Here is a 16,416-nt window from a genome sequence, read left to right on the forward strand (position 1 = left end):
AAACATTCAAAACTGAATATCTTGAAATGGATCTATGGATGGTTTTATTAATTGTTGGAAAGTATTGTTTGATCAGATACCGATCATAAGGAAATACCGATATCAGTTCATAGGAACTACCAGAAGCACCTATGATCTATCGTATAACCATATATGCAAAATTAGGGCATAAGTTTCCCTCATTGTTTTATTCAATCAGAGGATAACCATACAGTATAAACTATAAACTCTCAAGTCACTCTCTTGCCGGTGCATGTCCAACTTTTCCTCAGTAAAGACTTCTGTGTTTTCACTAGACTTCTTGTTAAGGCCTCATCCCTGGTATGAAGTATGAACCATAGGCCAACTAAATCGTCAACACAGATATTACTCTACTTACTCAACTCTTAGTTAAAACCAATGTTGGAAGCTAACCCGAGCTCCTAACCAAAAAACTGGTAAGCATTTTATATATTGGTGATTAACATAAGAGCAACATGAATATATGTTGAATCATTCTTGTCTGACATAAGTTACTGTAAAATCCATAAGTCATAGAGTGATTTTGACACCATTCTATGAATCCAATCTTCAAAAAAACCCATCCTATATATATATATATATATATAAGCTCACCATTTTTTTGGTGCGCTTAAGTTGTTATAACGCCTCCTATTCGTTTAAATGTTTGGGTCCCGCTGGGTCCCGCTTAAGCGCACCAATGGGAGGCGTTATAACAACTTAAGCGCACCAAAAAAATGGTGCGCTTAAGCTCACCAACAGTTTTCTCTCTCTCTCTCTCTCTCTCTCTATATATATATATATATATATATATATATATATATTATGTCTGTAAAGTTCCAAGATTTGTGTTATGCATGTATTAAGTTCTTAGGAAATCTCATCTCGCCAGACATTGGAGTCGTTGATGTATTACTACACAACCTTTTCGTGACTCGCCAACTTTTGCACAATTGCTACATGTATTAAGTTCTTAGGAAATCTCATCTCGCCAGACATTGGAGTCGTTGATGTATTACTACACAACCTTTTCGTGACTCGCCAACTTTTGCACGATTGCTACTTTATGTTTTCCAGACCTACACTCAAACTCTTATATGGAATTGCCAACAGCAACCTTAATCAGTTGCCCGGAACTCACCAAGGTTAGACCTTCTGCTTATCAAGATTTAACGGATCCCTTGAAGCCACTAAGATACTAGCTTGTTTTTTATACAAATTTCAAGGTTTGAACTTTTAAAATTCATTCACATTTGCGTGCAACTAAGTTACAAAACATGAGTGAAAGTGGCCTATTTTGAGAACCAATCCTGATGTCTGATTAGGATTTGCCAGTTAAACTTAGGAATTGGGCTTCTTAGAATTTATCCAAGGACTTAGGGAATAAGATCCTTTGGTTGTGTAGGTGTTAACAGGCTCTTTAGTGGTATATAGGGTTTTATCTACCATTTATCAGACATTGAGCGTTTTTCTTCCTTTTGAAATTTGATGGAGATCTTTTCATGGAAAATAGAAGTGGGGCCTCGTCTTTGACTATCGATTCATTTTCTGCCCCCGACCATGATTTTATCTTTTGGGAATTCTTACCTCTGCTTAATTGCGTTTTTTTATTTGTTGTTGTTTTATTATTATTACGATCACCATCAATTATAAAAGGGTGGCCCAGTGCACGAGGTTCCCGCCATTGCGGGGTCTGGAGAGGGCTAGATGTACGTAGCCTTATCCCTGCTTTGCAGAGAGGCTGTTTCCGTGACTCGAACCCGTGACCACCAGGTCACAATCATCAATTATGAGATTTCTTAATAAAAAAAACCAAACTATTTCCAATATGTAGCATGCTAATAGATTGGAAACTGGGTTCTCATAAGCAATGATGGTCTCGACAGCCATTCCTTAGCTAGCATGTCCATCTCTTTGTTAGCCTAGGATCTTTTGTTATTCTTTTACCCGTACTGCATATACGTGAAACTTTTTATTAAAATGTTGCAGCAGTATGGTTTTACCCTTTTTAAGTAGATCTTTGTACTTTATTTCCCCTTTTGCTTCCTGTTTCTAATCATGCTTATGGATACTTGATAAATTGACAAGAAAATTAACCAAGCCAACAGTATTCTCAACTCGAGCAGGAGTTGAAAGGGGCCATATGGAGTTGTTCGATACTATCCCTCATTGATTGTAACGACTAGGATTTTTGGACACAATTTTTTTTTTTTTTTTAAACCCTGATCGCTACCAAGAAGAAACAAGAAGAAACAAGCTAAACCTCATTGGATGTAACAACTACTACTATTTTCTCCCCTTTGAACTTATAAACTAGAAACATCAAAATTAAATAGTTCTACTGACATCAAACATAAAAAGAGAGACATATCAAGACCAGTGTTTACAAAAGCGGATATGACGCGGAATGCGGCCGAAAAAAATCCTTGTCGACTCGGCGCGAACGGGGCCAAGAACCAAGTCAGATGACTCGTAATTTTTATAAAAGATAAATAAAAAATATAGAAATAATAAAAACAAGTATTAAAGAAACAACATTTATAATTATCATCTTAAACTAAATCTTTAGTGATATAAATCATATATCTCTGCAAAAAAGTAATACATTTAGGGAAATGATACATTCACCCATTTTTCTTCCCCAGGCCACCCCCTTTTAGTGTAAAAGAGTAATCATAAATGCACTAGAGGGGTTTAGCCCAAGGTAGAAACGGGGGTGGATAGATCACTTCTCTATTTTTTTCATGAACGGTGAAAAAATAAATAGGCAATGTTAAACATTGATCCACAAAATATTACACATTATTGGGTATTATGATTGTATGATTGGGGTTATTTCCAAGTGTTAGGAGACCCAAAGATAAGTCTATCAAATTAATGGACCGTTTTGATAAGCTTTCCTTTTCTTTTTTAATTGTCTTGGGAGAGGTTTTTTGGAACTGTAAGTATGTAATAACTTTTTGACATTTGTTGATTAATAAAAGACCAAATGAGTTATTATCACTGGGAAATGTTATACTTGGCCCGTTTCCTTCTTTTGTCCACCCCCTTGTAGTGTAAAAGGATAGCCATGAATACTCTAGAGGGGGCTGGCCCAGGAAAGAAAATGGGGTCAATATATCACTTCCCAATAATATTTAACGGAGGTTAAAAGATGAGAGAGAGAGAGAGAGAGAGAGAGAGAGAGAGAGAGAGAGAGAGAGAGAGGATGGGACCAAGCACCATTCATAAATGCTCTTAGAGAGGGCTGGCCTAGAAAAGAAAAGGGGGTGAATATATCACTTCCCAATATTTAATGGAGGCTAATGATGGCAGGTGAGAGAGAGAGAGAGAGAGGATGGGACAAAGTATGCCGGTTGTATTCTTCCTACACATGTTAGGCCTATAAAGCAAGTCAGAGAACATTTAGCTTACAGGAGAAGGCATTATGATGTGACATATTTGCACCTTGTTTTTACTTGGGACAACCCCTTCTTGTATATTTATGATTACACTTTTACACAACAGAGTGCTGTCCCATGTAAAAAAAATACTGAATATATTATCTGCCCTTTACAGCATTTAAAAATTTCAAATCCCACCCAAAGTTTTAGGGTTTTGCTATTTCATATCTACACAACACGTGTTGTGAATGTAAGATGATCTAATGATCGAATGGTTGAGATATAAGGCATTGTCTTCCTCTTACCTCTGACAAAAAACAAACAACTAAGTTTTGGAAACGAACCAGAAGGAAACCCTTCTTTTTCACAGCGATGGATTTGCCAAACTCAGCCAGACTCGGCTTGGACTCGCCGAGTCTGTGACTCTTGAACGCGGCCATTGCTATTCCGCGTAGACTCGGCCGAGTTCCAAGCCGAGTCGACGAGTTTTTAAACACTGATCAAGACAGGATATTTCGTCAAGGCCACATGGCTACACCAATTACTCTATCCTCGCTCTTGCACACCCCTTTTTTTTCTCGATTTCCTCATTAGCATTTGCCATCCAATGTCATCAATTGTAGGAAAACCTGTGGGGGATTTTTGGTGTTAGTTCAAAGAACTATGTAGACTTATTCGGTACCTAAACAAATACAATTAAACAACTCTTGAATTTAAAAGCATACAAATCAATTCAATGGTACATGAAACATGAAATACTAATAAAAGAACACGTCTTCTATTGGAGGAATATCCGAATTTGTTCCAATTGGCCGTTAATCCAAATGCGGCAATTGCTGATTATGTGGTGCGTGATACTGGCTCCTCTAAAATATTCTGGGATATCAAAATGCGTCGGAATTTAAAAGATGATAAAATCGTCCATTTCGAAAGTTTACTGAGCACCTTGTCAAAATGTTACTTATCTCCTTTCCGCGAGGACGTGTGGATATGGATCCCTGATGCTGATGGGGTATTCTCGGTTCGCTCCTTTTTTAAAACGATGAACGAAGGCAGTGACAATCAATCTAAGAAGGCACATGTATGGCTCACAACGGTCCCTCCTAGAGTTGCTGCATTTGCGTGGACCGTGGTATCTGGTTGTATTAACACTTGTGAAAGATTGAAAAGAAGGGGAATCCAGATGGCGAGTAGGTGCGTCTTATGCAATAAGGCGGAGGAATGCATCGATCATCTATTTATTTGGTGCCCGTATGCTTATAGATTGTGGATGGCCATCATGAGATCGTTCGGATGCTGTTGGGTGGTCCAAGGAAGCATATGCGATATAGTGCTGAATTGGCGTGGTAGTCTTAATGGTTGTCTGGGTCAATCTTTATGGAAGGCAATCCCTATAGCTGTATTGTGGCACTTATGGAGGGAGAGGAACAACCGAATCTTCCTAAACAAAAGTAGGGGATTCTATCATATCGCGTTAGAAGTAAAACTTTCACTGATTGCTTAGATAAAGGCTAAGGGTGGACTTCCCTATCCGGTTAGCATCATCCTTAGAAACTGGAATCAGGTGATGTCGGAAAAAAAAAGTAATTCTTGTATCAAACCTATGTGGTCCCCTCCCTCCTGCGGATGGGTAAAGCTTAATTTCGACGGTAGTTCGTTAGACAATCCGAGATTGGCGGGCTTTGGCGGGATAATCAGAGACCCGGATGGTAGAACCATAATGACGTATGCGAGTTCGGCGGGGATTTGCGACGCAAATGAAGCTGAAGGGAAGGGCCTCCTATTTGGATTAAAGTGGTTTGCAATGAACAATCTTGGGCCGCTGATGATCGAGGGCGATAGTAGCAATGTCATCGCATGGGCACAAGGGAGATGTGGCGGTCCATGGCGTCTATATCAGATTATAGACGATATCAGAGATTTGATTCGGGTTTTAAAACCGCTGCTTAACCACAAGCACCGATCTGCAAACTCAAACGCAGATGCTTTGGCTAAGGCGGGAGTTTTCTTAACGGAGCCAAGGGTAGTATACCCTTCTGCGGATGAGAATGCGATGTAATTCAGTATGATTTTGGGGCCATTTGGTGCCCATGCACTCTGTACTGTTTCAACTTGTGGGACATCTTGTCTCCTGATTTCAAATAAAATTCGTTACCTTTAAAAAAAAGAAAAAAAGAACACGCCATAATATCCATTGAATGTGAATCTACTGATCTCATAAAACATACAACATTTTACACTTAAGAGGTTTATGTTTATTATTAATTTAATGCATGAGACGACTCCCCAAGACAATCCAGCTCCTCATAGCTTGTTGCCTTGCCTCCAATACGTTCCACTATCCTTGTCTACAGGTAGTGGCATGAAGGACTTTTTACGACGTGCTTAATAACCACTCCGCCTCTTGACATCATGGTCTAAGAGGATGCATTTACCGCCAAGGGGGTGCGCTAAAACCCAAGGCCGGCTTGGAATTTCATTATTCCTGGACGACTCACACTTCCGCCCAATCCACTAAATTATTTTTCCAATGCCTTTGTTTCTTACCTGTTCTTCAGGCATATCATCCATATCTTTTTTTTTCAATACCTTAGAGATATTTTTAGCAATTTTCTTGCTTCCCACATTTTCCTTTTTCATTTAACAAGGAATCATAACATTCATCTTTTGTAAGCTACTGACATAACATCATTTTTCAATATTTGCATGCTACTAATATAACAAAACACGAGAGCGAGATGCATATTAATAAGAAACAATCATCTTAACTAGATCATTAGCATGAACAATTCTATTTCTACTAAGAATTTTCATTGCATGCATATAAATCAATCATTGCTTAAGAGTACAATTTTAGGGCACCGTCACCTACCTTGAATTCAAAGCTGACTTTGTGAGAGAGTCTGCAAATTTCTAAGTGAGTGGAGGATGATGATTAACTCGAAACAAGATTAGGGTTTGAAGATCAATCCCTCTTCTCCTTTTCCTTTTCTTTCTCTTTATTCCTTTTCTCTTCCTGGCTGCTCTATTTATAGGAAAAAATGAGAGGAATAGTAACATGTGAATAGTTTTTATGCATAATAACTGTTATTTTTACCGGGTATTACATTCTACCCTCCTTAAAAGAATTTCATCCCCGAAATTCCTCTCTCCATACTCGCAGGAGAAAATGGTTCTACCCTAATCGTAACAACAAGCAATGGCTACATTCTGCAACTGTAAGACAAACACACAGAGGATTAGATATATTTCAAGCTCGATCTATTGTCTATGTTTCATCTATATAACCCCTTTCCCAAGACATACCCAATCATCGTGCAAGCAGGTTCCTCACAGACTAAATCTGGTGGCTCTGATATTGTCTGGTTCTAGCCCAAGAACTTTTTCTCTCCGCTTCCGGTGTGGGACCAACACACCCTACTAAAGGAGATACAGCTTTGATACCAACTGTAACGACCTGGATTTTTGGACACAATTTTTTTTTTTGAAACCCGGATCGCTACCCAGAAGAAACAAGCTAAAACTCATTAGATGTAACAACTAAGGTTTTAAATTTCGGTTTCGGTACCTGTTTCGGACCCCACCGAAATCGAAATTTCGACCAAAATTTCGATATTTTGGCCGAAATCCGGCGAAACAAAGAAAACACTATTTTAGTCTATACAAAATTTTGACCGAAATTACCGAAATTTCCGTAAAATATTACAAAGTTTTCAGATTACAACCCACTTTCTTCTTTTATAACTTGATTGTGACATCTGTCACACCTCAACAGCTACGTGTACAACACTCCTCTCTTTATGAGAATTACAACTCTCTCTTTTATTTTGATAGTGACACCTCAAGACTTAGTCATGTGGAGATGGGTTCTTTATGAGAAATTACAACTCTCTTTTATTTTGATGGTGACACCTCAAGACTTAGGTCACGTGGAGATGGGTAACGTAAGGTGGACTTACGTTACGTGAGAAATTACAACTCTCTCTTCGTTTCTAGAAAACGGGCCGGGAAAAATGGAGCAAGCCGCCAGAGATGAAAAAATGGCCTGAAAAAATGAAACTTCGACCGAAATTTCGAAATTTCGGACGAAATAAAATACCATTTCGGGTTTATGTGATTTCGGTGTCGGTCTCCACCGAAATTTAAAACCATGGTAACAACTACTACTATTTTCTCCTCTTTGAACTTATAAACTAGAAACATCAAAATTAAATAGTTATACTGACATCAAACATAAAAAGAGAGACATATCAAGACAGGATATTCCGTCAAGGCCACATGGCTACACCAATTACTCTATCCTCGCTCTTGCACACCCCTTTTTTTTCTCGATTTCCTCATTAGCATTTGCCATCCAATGTCATCAATTGTAGCAAAACCTGTGGGGGATTTTTGGTGTTAGTTCAAAGAACTATGTAGACTCATTTGGTACCTAAACAAATACAATTAAACAACTCTTGAATTTAAAAGCATACAAATCAATTCAATGGTGAACATGAAACATGAAATACTAATAAAAGACACGCCATAATATCCATTGAATGTGAATCTACTGATCTCATAAAACATACAACATTTTACACTTAAGAGGTTTATGTTTATTATTAATTTAATGCATGAGACGACTCCCCAAGACAATCCAGCTCCTCATAGCTTGTTGCCTTGCCTCCAATACGTTCCACTATCCTTGTCTACAGGTAGTGGGCATGAAGGACATTTTATGACGTACTTAATAGCCACTCCGCCTCTTGACATTATGGTCTAAGAGGATGCATTTACCGCCAAGAGGGTGCGCTAAAACCCAAGGTCGGCTTGGAATTTCATTATTCCTGGACGACTCATACCTCCGCCCAATCCAACAAATTATTTTCCCAATGCCTTTGTTTCTTACCCGTTCTTCAGGCATATCATCCATATCTTTCTTTTTTCAATATCTTAGAGATATTTTTAGCAATTTTCTTGCTTCCCACATTTTTCTTTTTCATTTAACAAGGAATCATAACATTCATCTTTTGTAAGCTACTGACATAGCATCATTTTTTAATATTTGCATTCTACTAATATAACAAAACAGGAGAGCGAGATGCATATTAATAACAAACAATCATCTTAACTAGATCATTAGCATGAACAATTCTATTTATACTAAGAATTTTCATTGCATGCATATGAATCAATCATTGCTTAAGAGTACAAGTTTAGGGCACCGTCACCTACCTTGAATTCAAAGCTGACTTTGTGAGAGAGTCTGCAAATTTCTAGGTGAGTGGAGGATGATGATTAACTCGAAACAAGATTAGGGTTTGAAGATCAATCCCTCTTCTCCTTTTCCTTTTCTTTCTCTTTCTTCCTTTTCTCTTCCTGGCTGTTCTATTTATAGGAAAAAATGAGAGGAATAGTAACATGTGAATAGTTTTTATGCATAATAATTGTTATTTTTACTAGGTATTACATTGATCCATCGTTGTCCTAGCTTTCTTGTTTTTGGCGCTTCGCCTTTGTTTTTTTTTTCTTTCATATCTCGGTCTTGGGGGTTCCCTGTTTTTTTTAATAGATTTGTTGCCATTAAAAAAGGTTTGCTGAGGAGAATGCCATGGATTATGAATCATGTAAGAATCATCAATTTTATGCTCTAGATGTGAGCTCGATTTGGTTTTCCAATTTCATTGCCATTTTGTTTCCATAAATGTGTCCGTGAGATGTCTTGTCAATCAAAGGAGCCATTTCTGTAAAAGGAGCCATTCAAAAAAAGGAGCCATATCTGTAATCTGAAATTGTTGGCCTTTTTCCTTATTCTTTCCTCAGTACCCTTAATCTGTCCTAGGATGATTTCTTTGTTGCATTTAATTCTTGTACCAGAAATGGAAAGAACTAGGCCAGCACTCACTGGGTGTAGTTGCTGTTTTCTCTCAGGGTCCGTTTGGATGCACTTAAAATAGAAGTAGAAGGAAAGGGAATTAGATTCTCATTTCTTTACTTTCCTCACCCCCCCACCCAACATATGAGAGGAAAGTCAAACAGTAAAAAAGGGCCTGCGTTTAGAAAATTTACAGTCAATAAGGACTGTCATGTAAATAGTAAATTGCAACCAAACAATGTCTGGAAAAGGAGAACATGCCCTTTTACTTAGATTTTTCCCAATTTTCGATGCAACCAAATGGACCATTAGGCTTTGTTGCTTCTTCATGCGATGCTGTTTTCTTTTGTAATGCATGTTGTACTATTTTGGGCTAATATGTTTTGTGTTCTACAGATTGATAAGGGATGTTTAGTTTCAAGGGGAGGTGTTTGTTAAACTTCATCTTCTAAATAAGGGATTGAACATTCTTACTTCTGTTCTCTTCCATAAAAATTTAATTTTGTATTGCATGTTGTACTATGTTGGGCTACTATGTTTTGTGTTTTACGGATCATAAGGGTTGTGTGGTGTCAAGGGTAGGTGTTTGTTATCCCTACACTGTCTAAATAAGGGATTGAACATTCTTACTTATGTTCTCTTCCATGAAAACCTAACATCTATTTTTTTATTTTATAATTTTACTTCAGTCAAGAAAGCTCACAACAACTATATATAAGCCACAATGATGCTGCCATGGACTTGATCAACAGTGTCACAGGCATGGATGAGGAGGGTCGTTCACGCCAACGGATTCTTGCTTTTGCTGCTAAAAGGTACTTAACCGTATTTTTAGGGTTTCTATTCTTTTTCTTTTGGAGTTCTAGTGGGTCACCTTTGCTATGAACTTGTGAAATTAGGTATTGTTTATGTGTTACTACCATTACCTACAGTTCGTACTTTGTGTTGTCTGCAAGAATGAATTACTAAATTTGTTTGTGAATCCTACTGTGCATGTAGAATTGTAAGTTGACCTCTTGAAATTTCTTTTATGAATCCAACTTGTAAGTGTTTAAGAACATTACATCATTCTTGCCATTGTACTGTGCTTGCGAACTTGCTTGTGCATTGTTTTGCCCATGTACTGTGCTTTTGAACTTGCTTGTGAAAATCCTTGGATTAGCTTGATTGTAATTCTCTTGTCCTCATACACAAGGTAGGGTGTAGTTACTTGCTATGCAATTCTCATGATGTAGCAAAAATTCTCATTTGAGTTTTTTGAATTTTGATTGAATCTCTTGTAGAATTTTCTTTGCTCTTTCGGAAGGATGCTTCCAAATCTGCTTCTGCTTCTGCTTCTGCTTCATGCACTTAGGGTGAAAATACTTGATAACCACAACTTTTTTATTTGGATTTCACCAAAAGATCTTGTCTGGTATTTGAGCAAGGGCCATGTTGGAGGTAAGGGTGAATGTTGTTGTCTTGAGTTGAGTTGAAGTCTTAGGAGATGCTTATTTTAGCGCGTTTTAAAGATGGCGATTTTCTTTTGTTGAATTAATTGAACAACCAGAATTTACTTAGTGCAGAATGAATGTCAGTTGCTGAGATAGGAGGTTGGTTCAAGTTTTCTCATATAAACTGGGTGTATAGGGACTATTTGAAAGCTCTAATATATGGAAGTTGCACATCCCTAGGTAGTGTATCTACAAAGATAGGCAGGAGGATGACATTTTATCAGATTGACTTTTAAGTTCATGCGAGCTCACCCGTGGGGAAACTGTCACATGGGTTCACATATACATGGTTATTGCTGCAAAAGTTGGTAACATTTAACCAGGCGTTGACACCTTTATAGCAAAGAGCCTATGGTGCCCCTCTCAGGAGGCTAGTGCCTGATTGTAATCCGTTGGAAGTTTATGGTTGAGAGAAATCTGCAAGAATAACCTTGTCTACCCTTTGTCAAAAGTGGTTTGGAGTTCTTTAGCATTTGATCGTCTGTCCAATTTATAATTTGTTGCTATTAGCTAACCAATAGTTGTACCTGTGGAAAAAACATCTATAAGTTTTGGCACCCGGAAATGTGAGAAGCACCTGTTGATGCGGTGAGAGATTTTACTGCTTCTACATTATGCGTAAAGTATTTCAATAAAACAATTGAATGTGTCCCAAAATGTGAAAGGGTGTCAGTTGAGTATCATTCAATTAACTATATGATCCGGTTTACGGAAGCCCTTAGGAGATGAGAGGTTTGAAAATTTTCAAACTTGATTTATACTCGTAATATTTATAGTTCTGCATTTGGTACGATGAATAGTGAGTTTATTGATGTTTTGCATTAAATTTGATATTAATTAGGCCTATCAAGAGCCACTTTCATGCCTATGGTAGATGTCTTAAGTAGTAAAATGTGTTTTCGCTAAATTTGGTTGATAATATGCTTTCATCCTAATAATTTAGTTGTTTATTATTTTGAGGCTTGGTTTAATATATGTATTGTGTACTCGAGTATTTTTATCATAGGTGCTTAATTATCTGATTGAAATTGCTTCAGGCAAACTCATTTGTGGTTTAGTCCATAGTTACCAGGTCGGGAAACGGGTACGGGAAACGAAACGTGAAACGCATGAAAAAAATTAAATGGGAAACGTGAAACGGTAATGAATAGTGCCTTTATGGCCAATGGCCATGGATGGTGCCTTTCAAAAAGTTGTATGGGTTTTGAATATTCATTAAAATAGGGGAGTGATATATCCACACCTGTTTTTTCACTTGGGACAGCCCCCTCTAATATATTTATGACTTCCCTTTTACACTTCAGGAGGCTGTCCCAATAAAAAAGGGCCAAATATATTATTCCCTTAAAATATGATACCCGCCCCTCTTTAAACTTCGGACAGCCCCCTATAGTATATTTATGACTTCTCTTTTATGCTTGAGGGGGCTGTCCCAACAAAAAAAGGGCCGAATATATTATTTCCCTTAAAATATGATAAAAGTATATCATTTATTTTTATAACCTGCATGGGTTTTTTGGTAAATTCCCTAGCCTTCTTAAAGAAACCCGTAGCCTAAAAATCAAATCGAGAGCTTGCTTTTATAAGCGTGTGTTTTGGGAAGAGGATAAGGCGGCCACTACTTTGGAAAGAGGAAGGGTTTTCCTTGATTTTCTGTTTCATGGGAAGAAGAAGGAAGGGCTTTTGCTGATTTTCAGATTTATTTGAAGGAGAAAGGGATGATCCAACGTGATCCTGCAAGAAGAAAAATGAGAGGAAGAATATGCCCTAGACTGATTTTCAGGTGTGTTTGCCTTTTTTTCTTACAGAAACTACTGCAATAATGTATGATTTTTTATATTTTTCTAGTAGAAACAGCTCCGGGACGTTTCCGTGACGTTTCTGAGACGTTTCCGGGATGTTTCCCCAAATTTTAAGACACGAATCGTTTCCGTTTCCGTGAAAATGCGTTTCCCACTTTGCCTAAACGTTTCTGGTAACATTGGTTTAGTCTGAAGAAATTTTTTATTTGGTCTGAACTGGAAAAAAGAACTCACTAATTCTCTATGCTTGAATTTTCTGAGATTTGTCGGTTGGTTTGCCAAATTCTCTGGTCTGTTTCCTACAAATTCCCTAATTGGTTCATTGGTTTGCTAATTGATTTGTCATATTCCAAACAGAAGTCGTGGTATATATTGCAGCCTTCAACTTCCTAACTGATTCCAGACTAAGTGGTTTTATTCTTCGTTATTCAGAAAATAGTTCAGTGAAGAACATATAATATTAAAAATCTAACTCATGAATTGGATGAATCATATTTATGAACATAAAGAATTAAATTCATGACTTACCGAATTGCATTCCTGAACATACAGAACTGATGGCATGGACTGAACAAACTGTCAGTGAGCCAAACAATGGTAATTGGATTCACTAGGCAGCACCTCATGAATTAATCGTTCCGGGACTGAACCAAATGGGCGAAACTAGCAACTACCTTTCTGTATTTGTTACCACCCAAACACTTTTAACTTTCAAGTCATGGAAATAAGACAAGTATACTTTGCATCAAATCAACTTTCTTTGGTTTTTGAGAGCAGCTCGACTTGGAGTTGTGCTGTTGTTTTTTGCTCACTTTTTTTTGATAGGTAAGCTGGGATTGAATTTCGTACCTCATGGTTGAAGAACAAAGCCTTAATGAGCTAGAGGCTCAAACCATTCCAAAAAAAAAAGAAAAAAGAGATAGAGGTCAACCTTTTTGTTTTGTTTTCCCTTATCATTCACAAAAAAGAATCAGGATTGTGCTTTGAAATCTACAGTGTTCCCTTTTACCATTCTATTGATCAACATTTTATTTTTTTGCAACCATAACTTTTTATTTTATTTTTTCATTTATTGACCTATGCAAACTGTGGCTGTACCATGGAAGTTTATTTCTATGTCATGTCTACTTTGAGTGTTTTTTTCCACCATGTTTTTAAGAGCTTCAACTGTATTAAGTCTGATTAAAATGAATGTCAGTGAGACATGTCAGTTTATCCTTCAAGCTTGTTTCTCATATATCTATGTACATCCTTTTGTTGTTTCCTGTAGGTATGCTAGTGCAATAGAGAGAAACTCCGAAGACCATGATGCACTTTACAATTGGGCATTGGTTCTTCAGGTTTGACTTTAATTGTTTCTGTTATCCTCCTTCCATGGAACTTGCATGTTTCTTTTTCCTTTGGTAGGTACTACGAATCATTAATTCAATACCCTTCAATATGATAGATATCAATTTTTTAATGGGTGATATGGAAATTGCCGACACAATGATTATGGGACCTTGAATGAAATCAAGCATGAGAAAAATCAAATAACATGGAAATGAAGATCAGCCAAATTCCTAAAGCTTCAATTTCATAAAAAAAAGTATCAAGAGAATACTTAAAAATTGCCTCAAAACAACTAGTGACATGACTTCAAAAAACACTAGAACCTTAATCGTAGCCCTTCATTGTAATCTAATTTTAACTCTTGAAATTCACTAAACAGACCTTTCCTTAGTCCTATTAAGAATTTAAGACTGACTCTGTAGATTAATTAAAGGGGTTTGCTAGGCAATTTCCCCGAAAGCCATTTCGCGTCTGACTTTTGCATGTGAGAACAGCCACACAGGCTCACTTTTCAGCAGATTTTGTCCTATTCATTTAATTCATCTTAGGTGGCTGTTCTCTCATGCAAAAAGGATTTCCATGCAAGGACTTAAGGCTTCCTCAAAAAACTATCTCATGAAGAGAGATAGGAAATCCCTCAAGTCCCACAACAATCAGATATTGGAGAAAAAATCACAGCGGGTAGCTCTGGACTTAGATCACAGATTGAAAGGAAAACATACCAGGTCTAAACCCCACGGCTGATGGGTGAACCTTTTCTTCCATGTGAAGATGGATGGATGGATGAACCTTCCCTGCACAAATCAACATTCAATTTCTTTGAAACTTATGCACTAAGGCTCTGATACCATGTCAAGTTATAGAAGAGATGAAAAGGAGAAGAGACGAAGGGACAAGAGGAAAAGAGAAACGAACTTCACGTCTTAGTGGATGAGTTGGAGTTGAGTCCCACATCTTGTCTCTCCATTCATATATAATAATAATAGTAGTAGTAATAATAATAGTAATAATAATAATAATAATAAGTGAAATGTAATATGATTACACAATTTCCTGTTTGGTTCATACGTAATTACAATTATAAAGAACGTAAAATGACTATTCTACCCCTCTACGACTTGTACAACATGAGTTACAAAATGTCCTACTTTCCACATGTACTGGTTAGGTTCCTTGAGCTTCGCTGACTTTCGTGTTGTAGGTCTTCACACTATTTATTTACTTCTCTCTCTACAGGATATTTACATCCTTTGCACATTATTTTGTTCCTTTCCTATGCATGGTTTATAATTGTATCTCATGCTTGAAAGTTGAAACTAAAGTTTGGAGGGCATGTTTGAAGTTAACTATTTTCCCCATTAAATATGTATCTTCTTGTGTTTTTCTTTCTACTTATTTATGAAGCAAGGATATTGTAGCAATATGAGATTCTAAGTACATTCTATAAACTTTAAAATGCATCTATATACAGTTATTACAGTTATTTCATCCATATGATATTAATTCCGTATGCAGGAAAGTGCAGATAATGTTGGTCCAGACTCTAGTTCACCTTCAAAAGATGCTTTGCTGGAAGAGGCTTGTAAAAAATATGATGAGGCTACCCGCCTTTGCCCTACTCTTCATGATGTATGATTTCATATTCATGTAGTAATCTTAGAGCAACACGTTTTCTTTGTAGTCAATGGCATGTTGAAAACCTTGTGAGATTGTTATTGACCAGGTTATCTGCCCTTGCTTCACTCGCTGATTAAAGTTTCAAATTTTTATAAGCATTATCATATTTTAAATTATCTTTTGTAAGTATAGAGTCCATGACATCCTTACCATGCATTGCCACTTTGTGTCACTAAAGTTTTATTTTGTCTGTCTTCTTTGTAAAAGTGGGATATTCTCAGATTTCTCTATTTGGGCTCTATCTATTGGATGATGCTGGTAAGACTACTATAACAATCTTGCTTAGTTTTATCTCCCTTTGGTTGTAGACCATGGTCTAAAATTTGGACCGTTCAAGTCTGACTTGCTTAGTTTGACTTGACAAGGTCATGGCCTTCGTCAATTTGTGACGAGGTTTTGCTTTTGCCTTCAATTCGGTGCAGCTTGTTTTAATTTGTTCTATTTTATGGATTGACAGACTTATACTATAATAAAATTTGTACAATTTTAAATTTTGGGAGCTGGATATTTACGCCAATTTGTTATTTATAGAAACATCCATTGTTTTGAAAATCTTACGATTTACGGTTAGATTTACGATTCTTAGGCAAAACGATTTGAATCCCATGATTGAATCTTAATTTGTATGAATCTTACGATTTTTTATTGAATCTTACGATTCGATCGTAAATCGTACGATTCATACGATTTATGCGATATATCCAAATTAAGTTTTGTATAAAAGAAAATATGTCTTTCTTTCAAAAGACCTCATTTCCTTTCTACATTACAAGAAGCCTTTGAAATCCCTCTCATTAGAAGGAGGAAGACAGAGGAGGAGTAGGACTTCGAACGAATCGAACCAATCGAGCACAAGGCATTTGTTGAGGGCA

The 16,416-nt window shown here is 37.0% G+C and overlaps 1 protein-coding gene across 2 annotated transcripts in view; it reads left to right on the forward strand.

Moving 5' to 3' along the window:
* The window catches only part of LOC143888064 (Tetratricopeptide repeat (TPR)-like superfamily protein), a 42,654-nt gene that overhangs the window by 519 nt on the left and 25,719 nt on the right, over positions 1-16,416 (forward strand). For both annotated transcript variants that reach the window (XR_013254472.1, XM_077392356.1), the window contains exons 2-4: positions 9,930-10,055; positions 13,806-13,875; positions 15,383-15,496. Coding sequence is in view for 1 of the 2 variants with exons in the window: in XM_077392356.1 (XP_077248471.1) it covers positions 9,930-10,055; positions 13,806-13,875; positions 15,383-15,496 (310 nt within the window). In the remaining variant the exon portion in view is untranslated. The remainder of the gene's footprint in view (positions 1-9,929; positions 10,056-13,805; positions 13,876-15,382; positions 15,497-16,416) is intronic.

Source organism: Tasmannia lanceolata, unplaced genomic scaffold (assembly GCF_043159265.1).
Source record: "Tasmannia lanceolata isolate RefF3 unplaced genomic scaffold, GAP_Taslan_0.1 ptg000012l, whole genome shotgun sequence".
Taxonomy (NCBI): Eukaryota; Viridiplantae; Streptophyta; class Magnoliopsida; order Canellales; family Winteraceae; genus Tasmannia; species Tasmannia lanceolata.